At 42.6% G+C, this 22,470-nt stretch overlaps 1 protein-coding gene across 1 annotated transcript; it reads left to right on the top strand.

The window, feature by feature from the left end:
- Positions 1 to 11,240: 11,240 nt before the first annotated feature.
- On the top strand, positions 11,241 to 21,144 carry APOBEC1 (apolipoprotein B mRNA editing enzyme catalytic subunit 1). Its single transcript, XM_019464585.2, has 5 exons — positions 11,241 to 11,339; positions 16,722 to 16,749; positions 18,620 to 19,017; positions 19,817 to 19,935; positions 20,811 to 21,144. Exons 1-5 carry the CDS (start codon positions 11,324 to 11,326, stop codon positions 20,958 to 20,960), a joined length of 711 nt encoding a protein of 236 aa, XP_019320130.1. The 5' UTR covers positions 11,241 to 11,323; the 3' UTR covers positions 20,961 to 21,144.
- The last annotated feature ends 1,326 nt before the right edge of the window (positions 21,145 to 22,470 follow it).

The raw sequence follows: 22,470 nt of genomic DNA, 5'->3' as shown, positions 1-22,470 counted from the left end.
AGAGAGAGGGAGACACAGAATCAGAAGCAGGCTCCAGGCTCTGAGCCATCAGCCCAGAGCCCGACGCCGGGCTCGAACCCACGGACCGTGAGATCGTGACCCGAGCTGAAGTCGGACGCTCAACTGACTGAGCCACCCAGGCGCCCCTTTAACGTTTATTTTTGAGACAGAGAGAGACAGGGCATGAACGAGGGAGGGGCAGAGAGAGGGAGACACAGAATCCGAAACAGGCTCCAGGCTCTGAGCGGTCAGCGACTCGGGGCTCGAACTCACGGACCGCGAGATCGTGACCTGAGCCGAAGTCGGCCGCTTAACCAACTGAGCCACCCAGGCACCCCACCCCTGTTTATTTTAAAATAAGAAGTGAGGCGAGCCTGGGTGGTTCAGCCAGACAGCGCGGAGACCGCTTCAGATCCTCTGTCTCCCTCTCTCTCTACCCCTCCCCTGCTCACGCTCTCCCTCTCTCTCTCAAAAAGAAATAAACATTAAAAATAAATAAATAAATGAAATAAGAAATGAGGCATGAGTAGCAGGACCCCCAGGGTTATTCGAGGGTTATTTTCTCACCAATTGTTTCTCCCTTCAAAACAACATTAAACACTCAATTATTGTCACAGAGTTTTCTGTACTGTGCTTGTGAGTAGAATACTTAGAGTAGCTAAAAAGTAGGGTGTTGGCTGGTCCCAGAGGCAGAGGGTGGCTGCGAAGAAGATAGCTTTGAAGGTTTCAAATGGAAAAAAGTTTGGATGTTGGTCAGAGACTGGTGGAAGGGGCATCCCTGGGTCTGTTCCATCCAAACATTGTTGGAGCAAGAGACGGATCCATGGGACCACCGGGGGCACTGCCCTCTCTTACTTTTTTTTTTTTCTAATTGTTTAAGTATGTCTATACCCAACATGGGGCTCGAACTCACAACCCAGAGATCAAGAGTTGCATGTCCCACTGACCCAGCCAGCCAGGCAGCCAGGCACCCCTTCTCTTACTCTTTTTGTTCAATTGTTTGCTTAGCAATATTAAACAGGAAGTTGGTACAATTATTCTGGGGCCAATATTTATCACGTATTTGACAACCGTTACCTTTGCCGTGTTGCAGCAAATGTAAAATTTACCTTTCTGAGAAAGATGCGTACAGATGTTTTGGAAAGTGACTTGAGAGTGATGGGTTTACCTACAATCCGTATTTCCATTTTTCAAAAAAAGAATAATTATGCAGTGATTAATGCGGGTAATTGCCCAAGGTCTCCTGACCAGTAATTAAATAAAGAGCTGTTTTGAAAGGAAGCATATGATAACAACCATAGACATGGAGAATGCAAGTAGAAACTGAAAAGAAGAAGTGAATCCATCTAAATCAAACAAGAAGGGCTGTTTTTGATATGGGCAGTCGGAGACAGTAGCGTTTTGATAGATGAAGAAGGGGGCTGGCAGGTAGGGAGTTTTAGCCTAGCGAAAAGCTAGAGCAAAGGAGTGCCTGGCTGGCTCATTTGGTAGAGCATGTTGACATAGGAGTTGTGAGTTCAAACCAGACGTTGGGCGTAGAGCTTATTTAGAAAGAAGAAAGAAAGAAAGAAAGAAAGAAAGAAAGAAAGAAAGAAAGAAAGAAAGAGAAAGAAGGAAAGAAAGAAAGAAAGAGAAAGAAAGAAAGCTATAGCAAAGGCAGGAAATAGATGGCAGAAACTGAGGACTTATTCATAGGGTATGGCTTTTCTGCCCTCTGGCGATTAAAAGAAGGAAGAGCAAATCTATTAAAATCTATAGTTCCTTCCATCTGGAGGATCAAGGGTGAGGCCAAGAACCTGACAAAACATGTAGACTTTCCCCAGAATATAATACATATAAACACACAATATTTTGCAAACAATTTCAGTTGCTTCAGGGAATCCCTGCCATAGACTATAGGGTTGTGAGAAAACATTCTTCTTAAGTCAAGTATCTTCCTCCCTCCCTCCCTCCTTCTTTCCTTCCTTCCTTCCCTCCTTCCTCCCTTCTTTCTTTCCTTCCTTCCTTCTTTCCTTTTTTCCTTCTTTCCTTCCTTCCTTCTTTCCTTTTTTCCTTCTTTCCTTCCTTCTTTCCTTCCTTTCTTCTTTCCCTCTTTCCTTCCTTCCTTCTTTCCTTCCTTCCTTCCTTCCTTCTTTCCTTCCTTCCTTCTTTCCTTTTTTCCTTTTTTCCTTCTTTCCTTCCTTCCTTCTTTCCTTCCTTCCTTCTTTCCTTCCTTCCTTCTTTCCTTCCTTCCTTCTTTCCTTCTTTCTTTCCTTCCTTCCTTCCTCACAACCTTCCGCTCTCTCTCTCTTTTTCTGTCTCTTCATGACCCTGTGTGTGTGAGAGAGAAGTACACATGAACTCTTTTGTAATACTCCATTTCTTTTAAGGGACATATTTCTTACATCATTTCTTTCTTTTTGCATTCATATCTTTATGGTACGTTTATGATTATAACTGCCCCTTCAACCATTCTCCACACTTCAGCTACAGTGGGACCTCTAAAACCCAATTCTCTTCATGTCGCTTCCTTGTGGTACTGAGTTCTGTCTTGCCTTAGACAAGACAATGCCCTGACACTATTTGGAAAACTCCTCTCCCTTTTGTTTGCCTTTCTCCAGTTAACTTAAAAAAAATGTTTTTAATGTTTATTTATTTTTGAGAGACAGAGAGAGAGAGACAGAGCATGAGTGGGGGAAGGGCAGAGAAAGGGGGAGACGCAGAATCTGAAGCAGGCTCCAGGCTCTGAGCTGTCAGCACAGCGCCCAACGCAGGGCTCGAACTCACGGACCGCGAGATCATGATCTGAGCCGAAGTCAGACACCTAACAAAGTGAGCCACCCAGGCACCCCGCTAATGTAATATATGGCCTTTTGTGACTGGGTTCTCTCATTGAGGATAATGTTCTCAAGCTTCATCTATGTTGTAATATGTGTCAGTCCTTCCTTTTTATAGCTGAATAATATTTCACTGTATGGATATACCACAACATATTTATCCATTCATCAGTTGATGGACATTTGAATTGTGTGTACCTTTTGGCTATTATGAGTAACACCGCTATGAACGTTCACATACAAGTTTTTGTGTGAGCATATGCTTTTAATTCTTTTAGAAGTGTCAAATCCTTTGGTTACTTTACGTTTAATGTTTTGAGGGACTGCCACGCTGTTTTCCACAGTGGTCGTACCCACCATTTTACATTGCTAACAGCAACGCATGAGAGTTCAAGTTTTTCCATATCCTCACTACCCCTTGCTATTGTCAACTATTTTGTAATTTTAATGATTTAATTTTAGCGAGTGAGAGAGAGAGAGCACATGTGAGCTGGGAGAGGGGCAGAGGGAGAAAGAGAGAGAGAGACAGAGAGAGACTCTTGAGCAAGCTCCATGCTTAGCACAGAACCTGACATGGGGCTCGATCTCATAACCTGAGCCTGAACCAAGAGTCGGGCACTGAACGGACTGAGTGACTCAGGCACCCCTCAAATTTTTTGATTAAAGCCATCCTAGTGGTTATGAAGTGGCATCTTGTTGTGATTTTGACTTGGGTTTTCCTAATGATTAATGATGCTGAACATCTTCTCGTGTGCTTATTTGCTATTTCTCTACCTTTGGAGAAATGTCTATTCAACTCCTTCACCCATTTTAATTGGGTTATTTGATTTTTTTTATGGTTGAGTTGCAATAATTGTGATACTAGATCCTTATTAGATATATAACCTGCAAACACTTTCTCTCATTCTGAGCTGTCTCTTCACTTTCTTGATAGTGTCCTCTTTTAATGTGATGAAGTCCAATTGATCTATTCTGCTGTTGTTCTTTGTGTGTTTGGTATCGTGTTTAAAATAAGCTGTTGCCTAATCCAAAGTCATGAACTTGTGTACCTACTTCTAAAAAAATTTGTTTAGGGGCGCCTGGGTGGCTCAGTTGGTTAAGTCTCCGACTTCGGCTCAGGTCACGATCTCACGGTTTGTGGGTTCGAGCCCTGCGTCGAGCTCTGTGCTGACAGCTCAGAGCCTGGAGCCTGCTTCGATTCTGTCTCCCTCTCTCTCTGCCCCTCCCCTGCTCACACTCTGTCTCTCTGTCTCTCTCTTTCTCAAAAATAAACATTAAAAAAATTAAATCTCTCTCAAAAATAAACATTAAAAAAATTAAAAATTTTTAGAATTAAAAAAAATTTTTTTAACGTTTATTTATTTTTGAGACAGAGAGAGACAGAGCATGAACAGGGGAGAGTGAGAGAGAGGGAGACACAGAATCGGAAGCAGGCTCCAGGCTCTGAGCTGTCAGCACAGAGCCCGACGCGGGGCTTGAACTCACTGACCGTGAGATCATGACCTGAGCCGAAGTTGGCTGCTTAACCGACTGAGCCACCCAGGCGTCCCCAAAATTAAAAATTTTTAGAAGTTTGTTGATTTACTTAATCCCTATGCCCAATGTACAACTTGAACTCTAGACCCTGAGATCAAGAGTCACATGCTCTTCTAACTGAGCCAGTGGGGGGCCCCTCCTACATTTTTTTCCTAAGAGTTTGATAGTGTTGCTCTCACCTACTATCCCTCCTCTTCAAATACAACATTTTATGTTATGTGGGTTTTAACCCAATTAAAAATTTAAAAAAGAATAAAATCAATTTTACCCATACTTTAGATGTATGGATTTATTTCTGTGGTAGATCTTGCATATGTTTCCATAGGGGTTCAGAAAATGTCTTCCCCAAATATGCCACTTGGGCATATTGATTATCTTGAGTCGAAGGTACTTGAGAAATGGTGGGCACAAGGACACTCTGACCCTCCTTTGTGCCCCTGAAAATAGGAGGTAAATCTCCCATGTGAACAGTACCCTGCTGTACCAGGAGGGTAGAAAGCAGAGACAGGCAGTTTCAGATTGAGAAGGCTGTATAAACAAGTCTTGTTACCTCTTCAGCATTTCACTATCTAAAGCTCAAACCCCTTTGTCTAAGGGCACTTGGATTGCTCAGTCAGTTGAGCATCTGACTCTTGATTATGGCTCAGGTCATGGTCCCAGGATCGAGGGATTGGTCCCCAGGAGGGCGTGGAGCCTGCTTACGATTACCTCTCTCTCTTTCTCTCTCTCCCTACCCCCTCTCCCTGCTCTGCCCCTCTCCTCTGCTCACCCTTTCTCTCTCTCTAAAATAAAATTAAAAATTAAAAAATATATAAAGTAATGAGTCAGTGGCATTTCAGAAAAAATTCCTTTGTCTCGTCAATTTGTCAATTCTTCACAAATTTATTGTTTCTTTGCGTAATAGGTATGAAAGTTCCCCGCCTTGGTCACTTCTTTGAGTCTCATATCTTTGTGGGGTTCCTGTATGTACGTACATATCCTCCTGTTAATCTGTTTTTTTGTTACAGGGGTCTCAGCCAAGAATGTGAAAGGGTAGAGGGAAATTTTTTGCCTCCCACTGTTCAAGGGATAAAAAGAGAAAAAAACAAAAAAAAAATCAAGTTTAAAGGAAAGGCAATAAAAACCACAGATGTGAATAAAATTATAAAAATATAAGACAATATAAGACAATATTAAAATTATAAAACAATTATATAAGACAATTATAAAAATATAAGACAATATTAGGTGGAAGTTTGACATTAACAGAATAAAGAGAAAAATCATAATCATCCCCAAAGATGCAAAAGAATAATGTGGCAAAATTCATGATCTTTTATGGGAAAAATTCTCAACAAACTAGAAAGGAACTTCTTTAGCCCCATAAAGGGCAGCTGTAAAAAACCTACAACTAATGAATAACTGAATGTGTTTCTCCAAAGATCTTGAACAAGTTTGGAATACTCATTCTTATCTTCTCTATTGAACATTTATTAGAATCTTTAGCCATCCCAATAAGGCAGTAAGAAGAAATGAAAAGGTACAAATGTTGGAAAGGAAGGAGTAAAGCTGTTTATTTGTAGATAACATGATTATGTGCCTGGGAAATCCTAAGGAATCTACAAACACGCCCCATAAAACCATTAGAAGTAAGTGAATTTAGCAAGCTGACAAGGTTAGAAGCTACAAATGAATCAATTCTACTTCCGTATACTGTTATTTATTTATTTATTTTTATTAATAATTTGTTTAAACATTTATTTAATTTTGAGAGACTGAGCACAAACAGGGGAGGGGCAGAGACAGAGGGAGACAGAATCCGAAGCAGGCTCCGGGCTCTGAGCTGTCAGCACAGAGCCTGACGCCAGCTCGAACCCATGAACCATGAGATCGTGACCTGAGAGGAAGTCAGATGCTTAACCGACTGAGGCACCCAGGTGCCCCCTGCGTTTTTCTTAAGTTTGTTTATTTATTTTGAGAGAGACAGAGAGCATGTGGGAGGGGCAGAGAGAGAGGGAGAGAGAATCCCAAGCAGCCTCCTCACTGTCAGCACAAAGACCAACGTGGGGCTCCAACCCACGAACCTCGAGATCACGACCTGAGCTGAAATCAAGAGTCGGACGCTTAACCGAGTAAGCCACCAAGGTGCCCCTCTATAACCTCTTAAAAAATAATTAAAGAAGACTGTTTAGAGTGATGCAAACAAACTTTAACACCTTGATGAAGCAAATGGTCTCCTTTTGGGGAATTGCAAAATGGGGCAGAATGCAGGAAGCTTTTAGAGGATAAAGAACAAGGAAAAAAAAAGAAAACATCTGATTGCCTGGGGTCACATAGTCCACTTTGGGGTGAGAAGGTCCAGAGTGGGCTTGGGGTTTGGAGATCAGCTGCTCTGGATATGCTGTGTTTCTGGCAAGGGGAGCATTTACTGGGACACAGAAGGTACCTAGAATTTGGTCTGCTGACATGACAGAGAGGGCAGCCGCAGCTCCATCGTGATCCAGAAATTTCCTTAAACAACACTGTCAATGAAGAGTTAGAAGATAAAATTGAAAAACGAATACCATTTACCATCCAATGAAAAACATTACATTTTTAAGGGATACATTTCATAAACTGTACAAAATGTTACTAACAATTACAGAACATTGCTGAGCGGAGTTAAAGACCTAAATAACCAAAACAATAAGCCATGTTTGTGATTTGGAATACCCAATATTTTTGTAAATTAAATTTTTTTTTTTTTTATTTTACAGATAGAGTATGAGCTGGGGACAGGGGCAGACAGAGAGGGAAAGAGAAAGAGAGAGAGAGAGAGAGAGAGAGAGAGACAGAGAGAGAAAACCTCAAGTAGGCTCTATGCTCAGCCCGATGCTGGGCTCTGAAGCCATGAACCATGAAATCATGGCCTGAGCCAAAATCCAGAGTCAGACACCTACCGGACTGAACCACCAGGTGTCTCTGGATACCCAATATTTTAATGTTCCAGTTCTATTCAAGTACATCTAGAAACTCTACACAATACCAATCCAAATCCCAAGAGGAATGTTTGTAAAAATTGACAGACTTAAATTTATATAGCCAAAGCAGTTTATTTATTTTAATTTATTACATTTTTTTTAATGTTCACTTATTTTTGAGAGAGAGAGAGACAGAGGGTGAGCAGGGGAGGGGCAGAGAGAGAGAGGGAGACACAGAATCTGAAGCAGGCTCCAGGCTCTGAGCCATCAGCACAGAGCCCGATGCGGGATCGAACTCATGGATGGCAAGATCATGACCTGAGCCAAAGTCAGAAGCGTAACTGACTGAGCCATCCAGGCACCCCTATATAGCCAAAGCAATTTGGAAACATTGGGAAAATAAAAATTTATACTACTAATATTAAGTCTTATTATAAATCTACGATAATTATAACAGTGTGATATAAGCAGAATGATAGGCATATAGATCAATGGAATGAAAGAGAGATTTGATTCCACACTGTATGATTGACTGGGTTTTCAGTAAAGGTGCCAAGGTAATTCCGTAGGAAAGGTACAGACCTTTCAACAAATAGTGCTAAAAACCAAGCATCCACGTGGGGGGAGATGATATAGAAAATCTACTTTGAACTGAATGTTTGTGTCCCCCACACATTTAACCCCTGTTAAAGTCTTAATCCTCCCCATGTGGAGAGGAGCCTCTAAGGAAGTAATTAAAGTCAAATGGGGTCCTGATCTAACAGGATCAATGTCCTTATAAGAAGAGACCTACGTGAGCTACCTACTAATGGTCTGAGCCCTCTGAACTTGCGAACGCAAGGAAAGGTCACATGAAAACATAGCAAGAAAGCAGTGTCTACAAGACAGGAAGAGAGTTCTCACCAGAAACCAAATTGGTTGGAACCTTGATCTTGGACTCCTAGCCTCCAGAACTGTGAGAAAAGAAACTTCTGTTGTTTAAGCAACCCAGTCTGTGGTATTTTGTTACGACAGCTCTAGCTGACTAATAATATCCATATGGACAAAAGGAACCCTGGCCCTCATATTATACCATATGCAAAAATTAACTGAAAGAAACAGATTATAGAACGAATATAAAAGTGGGGCACCTGGCTAGCTCAGGCGGTAGAGGGTGCAACTCTCAATCCCGGGGTTGTGAGTTCAAGCCCCACGTTGAGAGTGGGGATTACTTAAAACCTACTTTCAAGTTACTTAAAAATTACTCTTAAGTTATTTTAAAATACTTAAAAAGAAAAATCTTCAAAAACGCAGAAAGCTAAAAACTGAAACTATTTTCCCGTCCTTCGAGTAGGCACTAATTTTACAGACACGATCCACGAAACACTAACCATAAAAAAAAAAAATTGACAAATTGAGTTTCGTTAAAGTGGAGAACTTCTTTTCTTCAGAAGAGACACCATTAAGGAAATGAAAAGGCAAGTGTGTTTACATATATAACAAAGGAATTGTATCCACAATGTATAAAGAACTCTTATAACTCAGAAGACAAACAACCCGTAAGAAATGGATAAAATGCTCAGACTTTAGAAAAGAAGATATGTAAATAACTAATAAGCACGTGAAAGGATGGTCAACATCAGGACAATGCTAGTAAAAAATCACAATTAGATACTACCATACCCACAAAAATGATCACTACTTTAAGAGCTGACACTCCCAAAGGCTGAAACTCTCGCACCCTCTTGACGGGAAAGTGAACTGGTATAAACATTTGGCATTTTCTTGAGTGAAATATATGCTTACCTACTTGATCCAGCAATTCAACTGCCAGATTCTTTTTTTTTTTTTTAAGTGTTTAGTTATTCTTGAGAGCGAGAGAGAAAGAGACACACACAGAGTGTGAGTGGGGATGGGGCAGAGAGAGAGGGAGACACAGAATCTGAAGCAGGCTCCAGGTTCCAAGCTGTCACAACAGAGCCCGACGCGGGGCTCAAACCCACAAACCATGAGATTGTGACCTGAGCCGAAGTTGGACGTTTAACTGACGGAGCCACCTAGGCTCCTCAGGCATCTTTTTTTTTTTTTTTTTTTTAATATTAATTTATTTTGAGAGAGAGATAAAGTGTGAGCAGGGGAGAGGCAGAGAGAGAGGGAGAGAGAATCCCAAGTAGGCTCCGTGCTATGGGTGCAGATCCCAAGTGTGGGGCTCCATCCCTAACAATGAGATCATGAGCTGAGCCCAAACCAAGAGTTGGATAGATGCTTAGTTGACTAAGCCACCAGGCATCCTTCTCTGACTGATTCTTTTGCATCACTCTCATAAGGGTACTTTTGATTAGATTGAGACCACACAGGATGGGATAATCTTTTTACCTCAAGATCCTTAACTTAACCACACCTGCAAAGTCCCTTATGCCATTGTAAGGTACCATATTATAAGGTTCCAGGTGTTACAATGTGGCCATCTCTGGAGGGGTTGGTATTCTACTTAGCACCCACATAACTTTTAAACACTTGGCTCCTGGGGCGCCTGGGCAGCTCAGTTGGTTAAGCATCCGACTCTTGATTTCAGCTCAGGTCGATTTCATGGTTCGTGAGTTTGAGCCCTGCATTGGGCTGTTCACTGACAGCACGGAGTCTGCTTGGGATTCTCTCTTTCTCTCCCTCGTTCTCTATCCCTGCCCCTGCTCATGCTCTGTCTCTCTCTCTCTCAAAAAAAAAAAAAAAAAAAAAAAAAAAAAATCAAGAAAGAAAACTTAAAAGCAAAAAAAAAAAAAAAAAAAAGAAACACTTGGATTCTGAAAGACCTTCATTTATGAGGTGGCACTTCTGCCCTTTCTTCGTAACTTTTTTTTTTGATTTTTTAAAATGTTTATTCATTTTGAGAGAGAGAGAGAATGTGACCGAGGAAAGGAGACACAGAATCCGAAGCAGGCTCTGGGCTCTGAGCTGTCAGCACAGAGCCTGACAGGGGGGCTTGAACTCACAATCCACAAGATCGTGCCCTGAGCTGGAGTCAGACGCTCAACTGACTGAACCCGGGTGCCCCTCTTCTTCATAACTCTTTAACTGCCACTCAAACAACTGTTTTATCTTGTGGAGGCTCTACTTTGACTTTCATAATTAAGGAAGATCTTATATGTAGGGGCTTAGGTATAATAGGGGTGGATGGTCCTTGAGATTCAGAGTTCAGAAGCTCTAGTTGTGAGACCCTAGAGGGAGGGAGCCTTGGGTCTTGAAAATGCCCTCAATTCTGGGAGTGTGTGCTGAGCCTCAGAGATGCATGAGCCAGGGTTCAGGCAACAGGAGGCAATGGCAGTCTGGAGCACAGTATTCACTTCCTCAAGAAGGATGAGAAAGCAGGAGTGGACCTGGCCATACACTTAACCTTAGCTTCAAAAAGGAAGAGGGATCACCAAAGACGTAATTAGATGCACTAATTACCCAACTCAGAGGCCAAAGTCCTCCTGATTTTGCATCTATCGGTGCCCCTCCCCATTCCAACAAGATTGGGGGCAAAGAACAAAATAAGAGGAAGTTAGAAATAAGTAAATAATCGCTAAAGATATAAGCAAATGGTCGCTCAAGTAAAGAAATAAGTAAATAATCCTCAGTGTCTGCACCAGGTAACGTTGAAAGCCTTCAGATTCTACAAACCCGTCGGTTCTCTCTTCCCTTTGTTCTTCCTTCGCGCTCTCTAATGAAGAATGATTGATCAGTCTTGCCTGACCCTTCATTTTTAAAAGAGGGAAACGTTCCGAAATTCAGAGGTTTCCGGGGAAGAACTTGGAAATGCGGATATCCTCGGTGATTTACTCTACAGAATCCTAAGCTTTCTTATCAACACATTGATGTGAATTCCCCACACCTCCTTCCCTCTTAATCTGCTTACTGTTTGTACAGTCGAGATACCCGGCAACTGCCTGAGACTCAGGACTGAGTCATCCTCTGCCCCAGTCAGGTATCAGCGGCCACATCCAGGCGTGTTGTTGGTAAGAGCGATCAGCACAATATACGGTTCCGGGGGGAAAAGTCCAGTGACAGAGCACCATGGCTTCTGACAAAGGTAAACTGGACCGGGGGGCCTGGCAAGCTCTATATTCATGAAAAGGGCAGATATTCTGTGTGTGTGTGTGTGTGTGTGTGTGTGTGTGTGCATGTGTGTGCGTGTCCTGCCTGTGCTTGTGTCCTTGAGCGTTTTTCAACTTTCCTGTGTATTAATATACTATTCATACGACTCTTAAACGGGATTTATTATTATTCTTACTACTAACTATTCACATCCACAAATGATTTTGATCAAATGACACCAAATCGATGCTTGTTTCACCGTAATAAAAAGTTCAGTGAAAAATACAACTGTTAAATAACAGTTTAAAAAATAGCAGCGGGGGGGGCGCCCAGGTGGCTTAGTCGGTGTCTGACTCTTGATTTGGGCTCAGGTTCAGATTTCGCAGTTCATGCGATTGAGCTCCACGTCGGGGCTCTGCACTGACAGTAAGGAGCCTGTTTAGGATTCTCTCTCTCCTTCTCTCTCCGCCCCTCCCCCATTCATTCTCTCTCTCTCTCTCTCTCTCTCTCTCTCTCTCTCTCTGTCAAAAATTAAAAAATAAGTACATGAAGTTAAAAAAAAGAAAGTCTTTTTTTTTAATGTTTATTTTTGAGACAGAAAAAGACAGAGCATGAGCAGGGGGGTGGGGCAGAGAGAGAGAGAGAGAGAGAGGGAGACACAGAAGCCGAAGTGGGCTCCAGTCTCTGAGCTGTCAGCACAGAGCCCCTCGCGGGGCTCGAACCCACGAATCGTGAGATCAGGACCTGAGCCGAAGTCGGACGCTTAACTGACTGAGCCGCCCAGATGCCCCTCTTAGCTGTTTCTTTTGACTGAAGGATTATCTCCATTCCCTGAAACTTTGTACATTGGGAACTCAGATGACTGAGTCGTGCCCCATGTTGACTCAGTTTACATCCGAGCTCCAAATTCTGCTGCTAACTCTATTGTTCTTTTCTTTTCCTAAAGGCAGTGATTGTTGATTCTGTCTCTCCCTCCTTCCGCATTAACTTGATTCAGAGGGAGACTTTTGCCACCTTTGAGATCCTTTGTACGGCAGCATTTTGCCGTCAATGCCCTCAGTACCCACTGGGCTCCAGGTGAAGTCAGCTTCTCCTCTGCTGGTTCAACAAGATCTTTTCATATCTCGGCACCTGAGTGCCTCAGCTGGTGAAACGTCCCACTCTTGGTGTCGGCTCAGGTCATGATCTCACAGTACTTGAGTCTGAGCCCTGAATCAGGCTCAGCGCTGGCAGCATGGAACCCGCTTGGGATTCTCTCTCCCTCTCTTCTCTGCCTCTCCCCACTCTCTGTCAAACTAAATGAATAAACTTAAAAAAAAAAGGAATATCTTTCCATATGAATTTTGCAAATGTTTTTTCACTCCTCTCACTGACGCAGATCTTTCTTCATTCCTCTTGATTTGTGGTTTAAAAAGTACATGTGCGTATAGGGGCGCCTGGGTGGCTCAGTGGGTTGAGCGTCCAAATTCGGCTCAGGTCATGATCTTGCAGTTTGTGAGTTCGGGCCCCGCGTCAGACTCTGTGCTGACAGCTCAGAGCCTGGAGCCTGCTTCGGATTCTTGTCTCCCTCTCTCTCTGCCCTCCCCTGCTCTGTTTCTGTCTCTGTCTCTCTCTCTCTCTCAAAAATAAACAAGAATTAAAAAAAAAAAAAAGGCGCATGCTTTACCTACTCAGCCAGCCAGACACCCCAAAAGTACATCTATATTAAGCCAGTGGTGCCCTGGCTTCTCTCCATACTACTAAATACTCCTTAAGTAGTTATTTTGAGATAATCAAAGTTTAAAAACAGGCAGCTTTAAGAATAATAGAGAGGTTGGGGCGCCTGGGTGACTCAGTCGGTTAAGCGTCCGACTTCGGCTCAGGTCATGATCTCGCGGTCCGTGAGTTCGAGCCCCACATCGGTCTCTGTGCTGACAGCTCAGAGCCTGGAGCCTGCTTCGGATTCTGTGTCTCCCTCTCTCTCTGACCCTCCCCCGTTCATGCTCTGTCTCTCTCTGTCTCAAAAATAAATAAAAATGTTAAAAAAAAAAAAAAAGAATAATAGAGAGGTTCCTTATACACTTTGCTCAGTTCCCCCCAATGGTTACGTTTTGCAAAACTATAGAATAATCTCACAACCTATGGCTTCTCAGCCTGTGGCTAAGATCAAGTGTAGAATAATATCACAACCAGAATACTAACATTGACACAATCCACCTATTTTATTCAGATTTCTCCAGTTGCACTTGTAGTCATTTATGTGTGTATTTAGTTTTTTCTTTCTTTTTTTAATGTTTATTTGTTTTGAATTTTTAAAAAATGTTAATTTATTTTAGAGAGAGAGAGAGACAGAGACAGAGCATGAGCAGGAATTGGGGGGAGGGGTTGCGCAGAGAGAGGGAGACACAGAATCCAAAGCAGGTTCCAGACTCTGAGCTGTTCGCACAAAGCCTGACGTGGGGCTCGAACTCACAAACCGTGAGATCATGACCTGAGCTGCAATCAAGTCGGCCGCTTAACCGACTGAGCCACCCAGGTGCCTCTGTGTGTATTTAGTTGTAGGCAATTTTGTCACCTGCAGAGGTCTGTGTTTTCACCACCATGATCATTCCAACAGTACAGAGATATTTTATTGCCCTTTTATAACCAAACCCTCCTTCTTCCTGCCCCACCCCTGTTCTTAATTCTTGAGAACCACTGATCCGTCCTCACTTCTAAAATTTTGCCACTCAAAATGTTAGACAAATGGAGTCATGCAGAATGCAACTTTTTGAGATTGCTCCCCCCTCCCCCAGCATAATTCCTTGGAGATTCATCCAAGTTATTACATGTATCAATAGTTTGTTCCTTTTTATTGCTGAATTCCATTCCATTTACCACGGATTGTTTAACATCTGGACATCTAGGTTGATGCCAGTTTTTAGATACTACAAATCAAAGCGATAGAAACATTTGCATACAGCCTTCGTGGGAGCCTACATTTTCGTGTCTCTGAGATAAATGCCCAGGGTGCAGTTGCTGGGTTATATGGCAGTTGCATTTTCAATTATTGTTGTTGCTTTTATTTTTTTTTTAATTTTTAATTAACCTTTATTTTATTTTATTTTTTAACGTTTATTTATTTTTGAGACAGAGAGAGACAGAGCATGAACGGGGGAGGGTCAGAGAGAGGGAGACAGAATCTGAAACAGGCTCCAGGCTCTGAGCTGTCAGCACAGAGCCCGACGCGGGGCTCGAACTCACGGACCGCGAGATCGTGACCTGAGCCGAAGTCGGCCGCTTAACCGACTGAGCCACCCAGGCGCCCCTCTTTTTTTTTATTTTAGAGAGAGAGCGTGGGGGGGGGGGGTGGCTGAGAGAGAGGGGAAAAGAGAGAATCCCAAGCCAGCTCCCCACTCAGCGTGGAGTCTGAAGCAGACTCCCACAACCCTGAGATCATTACCTGAGCTGAAATCAGGAGTCAGAGGATGGACCAACAGAGCTACCCAGGTTTTTAATACAGAAAAAGAATTAAGGTTGTTGTTTTCTTTTTTTTATTTAAAAAATTTTTTTAATGTTTTATTTATTTTTGAGACAGGGAGAGACAGAGCATGAATGGGGGAGGGTCAGAGAGAGGGAGACACAGAATCTGAAACAGGCTCCAGGTTCTGAGCTGTCAGCCCAGAGCCCGATGCGGGGCTCGAACTCATGGACCGCGAGATCATGACCTGAGCCGAAGTCGGCCGCTTAACCGACTGAGCCACCCAGGCGCCCGTTGTTGTTTTCAATTAAGAAACTTCTGGGACACCTGGGTGTCAGTTGAGCAACCAACTCTTGATTTCAGCACAGGTCATGATCTCTCATTTGTGAGGTGGAGCCCTGCATTAGGCTCCTCACTGAGCACGGACCCTGCTTGGGATCTCTCTCTGCCCCTATCCTCTCTCAAAATAAATAAGTAAGCTTTAAAAATAAAAATAAAAATAAAATAATAATAACGATTAAGAAACTGCCTGTTTCCTGGAGTGGCTGTACCAGTTTACGTTCCCACCAACAATGTATGAGAGAGCCACTCTCTCCGCATAATATTGTTCTCTGTCTCTTCGTTCCTCTGTGTATATATTTAGGTATCCCATAATTGTTAGTAGTGAGACTCAGTCAGTTATTTGTTCAATAAATATCTACTGCCAACATGTTTCAGGCAGTGTGATGATAGAGTCTAGAACAAGATATTCATAATCCGTATCTCACATAATTTATAATTCATTGTTATTATGGTTGTGTAAATACCAATCAAAATATAGCATGATATGGGAATGCAAACTGGTGCAGCCACTCTGGAAAACAGTATGGAGGTTCCTCAAAACATTCAAAATAGAACTACCCTATGACCCAGCAACTGCACTACTAGGGATTTATCCAAGGGATACAGGGGTGCTGTTTCGAAGGGGCACATGCACCCCCATGTTTATAGCAGCACGATCGACAATAGCCAAAGTATGGAACGAGCCCAAATGTCCATCGATGGATGAATGGATAAAGAAGGTGTGGTATATATATACAATGGAGTATTACCTGGCAATCAAAAAGAATGAAATCTTGCCATTCGCAACTACGTAGATGGAACTAGAGGGTATTACGCTAAGTGACATTAGTCAGTCAGAGAAAGACAAAAATCATATGCCTTCACTCATATGAGGACTTTAAGAGACACACCAGATGAACATAAGGGAAGGGAAGCAAAAATAATAGAAAAACAGGGAGGGGGACAAAACATAAGAGACTCTTAAATATAGAGAACAAACTGAGGGTTGCTGGAGGGGTTGTGGGAAGGGGATGGGCTAAATGGGTAAGGGGTATTAAGGAAGTCACTTGGGATAAGCACTGGGTGCTTATACCTAGATATAACTTATACCTACCTTATACCTAGTGATACCTAGGTGTAACTGGGTGTCATAGCTAGGGGATGAATTACTGGAATCTACTCCTGAACTCATTGTGGCACTCTATGTTAACTAACTTGGATGTAAATTAAAAAATAAATAAAATATAAGAATAATAGCTCCATAAAAAAACATAAATGTATAGCATGATAATTGCTGTGATGAAGGACGTACAGGGTGCTATGGAAGCAGGTAGAAATTACACATAGGAGCCTCTGAGGGATGACTGTCTCATTGCATTTGATCATTCTTGCTGGAGCCTTAAGGAGGATTTTCTGGTTTGGGATTGGGCAAATAGATTTTTGGCAGAGCCCTTACAAATTTGGCTTTTCTTGAGGGTCCGATCCAATGAATATAGGAGAGACTCTTTTAACCCCATTTTCTGATATGGTTTGCAGGTTTAGAAAAACCGAGTATTTTTCTTAGCTAAATATATTGTGTGTGGGTGTTATTTGACATAATCGTCTCTTGGTCAACAGGGCCTTCCGCTGGAGATGCCACCTTGAGGTAAGACTGATATTATCATAGGAGCAGCTGGGTGGCTCAGTTGGTTAAGCATCCGAGTGCAGTTCAGGTAACGATCTCACAGTTGGTGAGTTCAAGCCCCGCATCAGGCTCTGGGCTGACAGCTCAGAGCCTGGAGCCTGCTTTGGATTCTGTGTCTCCTCTCTCTGCCTTTCCTCTGCTCTCTCTCTGCCTCTCTCCAAAATAAATAAACATTAAAAAAAAAAAAAAGAAAGAAAAGAATACTACCATAGTGAGCATTTAATTCAGCAAGAAAAGGTGGATTTAAGAGCTGTAGGACTATAGCTTTCCATATTTTTCCTTTCTTGTTGTATCGTGTTCCCACTCTTTCCTTTTGCCTTTTCTTTTTTTTTAATTTTATTTTTTACATTTATTTATTTATTTTTGAGAGAGAGAGAGAGAGAGAGACAGAGAGAGAGACAGAGCACAAGCGGGGGAGGGGCAGAGAGAGAGAGGGAGACACAGAATCCGAAGCAGGCTCCAGGCTCTGAACTGTCAGCACAGAGCCCGATGCGGGGCTCGAACCCACAAACCACGAGATCATGACCTGAGCCGAAGTCGGACGCTCAACCGACTGAACCACCCAGGCGCCCCACCTTTTGCCTTTTCTAACTTCATTCTCTATAACTATTGCTTTTTTAAAAGTTTATTTTTTTATTTTGAGAGAGAGAGAGAGCACACACATGAGCTAGGGGCTGGGGGCAGACAGAGAGAATCCCAAGCAGGCTCCATGCAGAGCCTGCTGTGGGCCCAAGAGTTGGATGCTCAGCTGACTGAGCCACCCAGGCGCCCTATGATTATTGCTTCCTATATCTTTGTTTGTATGTCTTTTGGTTTGTGTTTAAATAAATTACCTTCCAGCTTTGTTCTGTTACTGTTTTATCTTCATACTTCTCTGTTTAAATCACATGACTTGATAGCCATTAGCGAAAGGTCCAGAGAACTCATTTGTCACTTTGAGTTCATCTTTTTATTTTATACCATATTCCCATTTTTCAGACGTAGCATTATAACAGGGGACTTTTGTCAGGGAATAAATTATCTCACGATGGGTGGGAGGACTGATCTATGTGGTCAATAAATGTAATACTTGAGGGATGAGTGGAAATATTGGGATGTAATAAGCTGATGACTCAGCCATATGGCAAAGAAGAGTACTCATCACGATCTTGAGTTTCCCCTGAGTTACAGCTCTGAGACATGGAAAGGATTAAGTCTACAGATGTCATTGGGAGGGGCGCCTGGCTGGCTCAGTCAGTGGAGCATGTGACTCTTGGTCTTGGTGTGGTAAGTCTGAGCCCCACAGTGGGTGTAGAGACTGTTAAAGACAAAAATCTTTTTTTTTTTTGACAAAAATCTTTAAAAAATAAATAAATAAAGATGCCACTGGGAGCAACTTGAATTTTTTTCTTATGAGGAATTAGTATGCAGAATTTCATGCCGAAGAATCCCGAGGCTTCTTCTCTCTTCAAACTTGGCAATAGAATCTTGTTGGCAGTTTGAGGCTCCTACCTAAAATTTAGTTAGAGTCCACTGAGGAACGTTGAGGTGTAGGGATTGGAGCATGGCGTCTCTACATATTTATGCCTGAATTCAAAACTACCAAGCAACGGTATAGAGAGAGTGGTAACTCCATGACGTGAGGTGGGAAAACTCTCTTCACTATGCTTGTGAGAGAAACTCTGATGATTCAGACAGGCCCACCTAGATAACTTTGGGAGACAGATTAGAAAAGAAAATGTCCTGAGATGTCATGTTTGAGATCTGTGTGATAGGAGAGGGGAACATGAAATCATTCCTCGGGTCCCTCTAAAGATTGCCTGAAAGCATGGGGGTGCTTTTTGTGTTTCAGGAGAAGAATTGAACCCCGGGAGTTTGAAGTCTTCTTTGACCCCAGAGAACTCCGCAAAGAGGCCTGTCTGCTCTATGAAATTAAGTGGGGCACAAGCCATAGGATCTGGCGAAACTCGGGCAGAAATACCGCCAACCACGTCGAGCTCAACTTTATAGAAAAATTTACTTCAGAAAGACATTTTTGCCCCTCCGTCAGCTGTTCCATCACCTGGTTCCTGTCCTGGAGTCCCTGTTGGGAATGCTCCAAGGCTATCAGAGGATTTTTGAGTCAACACCCTAGCGTGACTCTGGTTATTTATGTATCTCGGCTCTTCTGGCACCTGGATCAACAAAACCGGCAAGGACTCAGGGACCTCATCAACAGTGGTGTGACCGTCCAGATTATGAGAGTCCCAGGTAAAAACAACAAACAGAGGACCTTAAGTGTTGATGCGAGACTGTGCTGGTAGCATGTGTCCAGGCCAGAAGAGTGACTATCCCACTTCGGAAGTCTCAGAAGTGAAAGTCCGGGGGCGCCTGGGTGGCTCAGTCAGTTAAGTGTCTGACTTGGGCTCAGGGCAGGATCTAGCAGTTCGTGAGTTGGAGCCCGGCATCGGGCTCTCTGCTGTCAGCACAGAACCTGCTTCAGATCCTCTGTCTCTCTCTCTCTCCCTCTCTCTCTCTCTCTCTCTCTCTCTCTCCTAAATAAATAAATAAACTTTAAAGAGTGCCTGGCTAGCTCAGTTAAGTGTCCAACTTTGGCTCAGGTCATGATCTGGCAGTTCGTGGGTTCAAGCCCTGCATCAGACTCTGTCCTGACAGCTTGGATTCTGTGTTTCTCTCTTATCTCTGCCCTTCCCCCACTGCCGCTCTGTCTCTTTCTATCTCTCAAAAATGAGTAAATGTTTAAAAAAAAAAAAGAAGAAGAAGAAGCGAAAGTCCAAAATAACATGAGAAAGAACCAGGTCTGATATTCACAGCAAGGAAAATATGAAAAAGAGGGCTCTCTTCTCCATGCCTGCACCTGCCATGGTGACCCATCAGCCATCTTGGAATAAACTATGTTGTTGTTTTTAGGGATTCAGGGGGAGGTTAGTCCATCTCCAACAGCAAATAGGCTGACGGGTTTTATATAACGTGTATCTATAAGTTGGGCTCTCTTTAAAGTAGCTTTCTGCTCTATTAGCTGAATGAACCAAAATTTGTGTCTCCTTAGAGTATGATCACTGCTGGAGGAATTTTGTCAACTACCCACCTGGGGAAGAAGATCACTGGCCCAGGTACCCTGTTGTATGGATGAAGCTGTATGCACTGGAACTGCATTGCATAATTCTAGTAAGTTATTTTATTTTATTTTATCTTATCTTATTTTATTTTATTTTATTTTATTTTATTTTATTTTATTAGGTTTTATTTATTTAAGTAATCTCTACACCCAACGCAGGGCTCGAACCTATGATCAACACTTGCATGATCCTCCAACTGAGCCATTCAGGAGCCCCTCTAGTCGGTCACATTAAGGGACAAAGATTATGATGCCAAAAGAAACATCCTTCTTCAAACTTCTTTTCTGATAAATTGATATGTCTTTTCTTCACCGTCTTTGTCATTTGTATTGAAATTTAGTTATTTAACTTCTTGACGTACCTTAAGAAAGTGTGAGAATGGGGCATCTGGGGGGTTCCGTCAGACTCCTGATTTTGGCTTTTGGCTCAGGTCATGACCTCACGGTTGGTGAGACCGAGCCCCTCATCCGGCTCTGGGCTGACAGCGTGTGGCCTTCTTGGGATTCTCTCTCTTCCTCTCTCTCTGCCCCTTCCCCACTCTCTCTCTCTCTCTCTCTCTCTCTCTGTCTCAAAATAAATAAGTAAACTTAAAACAAACAAAAAAGAAAATGCGAGAAGAACAAGACAATCTCTGTAGGAAATAAATGAGAGAAGGGAACAGATAAACCGGTTTAAGATATACATGGACTCCACATTAACTTGATATTGTTATTGTTATTATTATTATTATTACAACACTTACTGGCTCTACAGAATTCCAGATATTCTCTTTTCCCATATTGATGTATGTCATCCTATTGAAGAAATGTAGGTGTCCCATTTGTATTCTCTTGAAAGTTGCTCAATAAACTTCCAACTAATGTTTTGAAATGTTTGTGGTTACAATAGTATCAAGAAAAATATTATTCTTTTTTTTCCTTCCAGAGTCTCCCTCCCTGCTTAAAGATTTTAAGAAGATGTCAGAATCAGCTTACATTGTTCAGACTTACTCTTCAAAATTGCCATTACCAAATGATTCCCCCCCATATCCTTTTAGCTACAGGACTGATACAACTTCCTGTGACTTGGAGATGAATGGAATGATTCCTTGTGGGCGCCTGGGTGGTTCAGCTGATTGGGCGTCCAACTTCGGCTCAGGTCATGATCTCACGGTCCATGAGTTCAAGCCCCGAGCGGGGCTCTGTGCTGACAGCTCAGAGCCTGGTACCTGCTTCCAATTCTGTGTCCCTCTCTCTGCCCCTCCCTGCCTCATGCTCTGTCTGTCTGTCTCTCTCTCTCTCTCAAAAATTAAAAAAAAAAAAAAAAAAAAAAGAATGATTCCCGCATACACTCTGTTTCAGTAACAGGCACTGATGCCCCACGAAAAAGAGAATGTCATTGGAATGTTGAAATTTTCAGCTTGTGTTTCTATACACCACCAACAAATTATCTAAAAACGAAAAAAATTTAAATCCCATTCACAAGAGCATCACAAATAATTAAGGGGTCCTTGGGTCGCTAAATAGGGTGAGAGTCTGACTTCGGCTCAGGTCATGATCTCACGGCTCCTGAGTTCAAGCCCCTCATAGGGCTCTGTGCTGACAGTGAGGAGACTACTCGGGATTCTCTCTCTCTCTCCCTCTCTCCCTGCCCCTCCCCTGCTTGTGTGCTCTCTCTCTCTCTCACTCTCAAAATAAAATAAAATAAAAACTTTATTATTTTTTTAAATGTTTATCTTTGAGAGAGAGAGAGACAGAGACAGAGACAGAGTGTGAGCAGGGGAGGGGCAGAGAGAGGGAGACAGAATCCGAAGCAGGCTCCAGGCTCTGAGCTGTCAGCACACAGCCCGACACGGGGCTCCAACTCATGAACCGTGAGATCATGACCCGAGCTGAAGTCGGGCACCCAACTGATGGAACCACCCAGGGGCCCCTAAAATAAAATAAAATAAAATAAAATAAAATAAAATAAAATAAAAGCTTAAAAAAAACTATCATATGATTCAACAATGTTATTTCTGGGTATATATCTGAAGGAAATAAAATCACTATCTCAAAGAGGTATCTGCACCCCATGTTCATTGCAACATTGTCTACAATAGTCAAGACATGCAAACAACCTAAGTGTCCATCACCAGGAATGGATAAAGAAGATGTGATGTGTATTATACACACACACACACACACACACACACACACACACACGCACACGCACACCTGTAACAATGAGGTGATGAATGTGTCTACTCACCTTATTGTAGTAATCAGTTTGCAATATATATTATATCAAATTATTATGTTGTACACCTTAAACTTACACAACATTGTATGTTACTACATCTCAATAATGCTGAAGGGGATAGAAAGAGATTAAAAAAATAATCTAGGGGGTGCCTGGGTGGCTCAGTCGGTTAAGCATCCGACTTCAGCTCAGGTCATGATCAGGTCCGTGAATTCAAGCCCTGTGTCGGGCTCTGTGCTGACCGCTCAGAGCCTGGAGCCTGTTTCGGATTCTGTGTCTCCCTCTCTCTGACCCTGCCCTGTTCATGCTCTGTCTCTCCCCGGCTCAAAAATAAATAAAACTTTAAAAAAAATTAAAAAAAAAA

Source organism: Panthera pardus, unplaced genomic scaffold (assembly GCF_024362965.1).
Source record: "Panthera pardus isolate Hobbes unplaced genomic scaffold, ASM2436296v1 HiC_scaffold_6, whole genome shotgun sequence".
Lineage (NCBI taxonomy): Eukaryota > Metazoa > Chordata > Mammalia > Carnivora > Felidae > Panthera > Panthera pardus.
The sequence above is the reverse complement of the archived record's forward strand: the minus strand, read 5'-3'. Positions and strand labels throughout refer to the sequence as shown.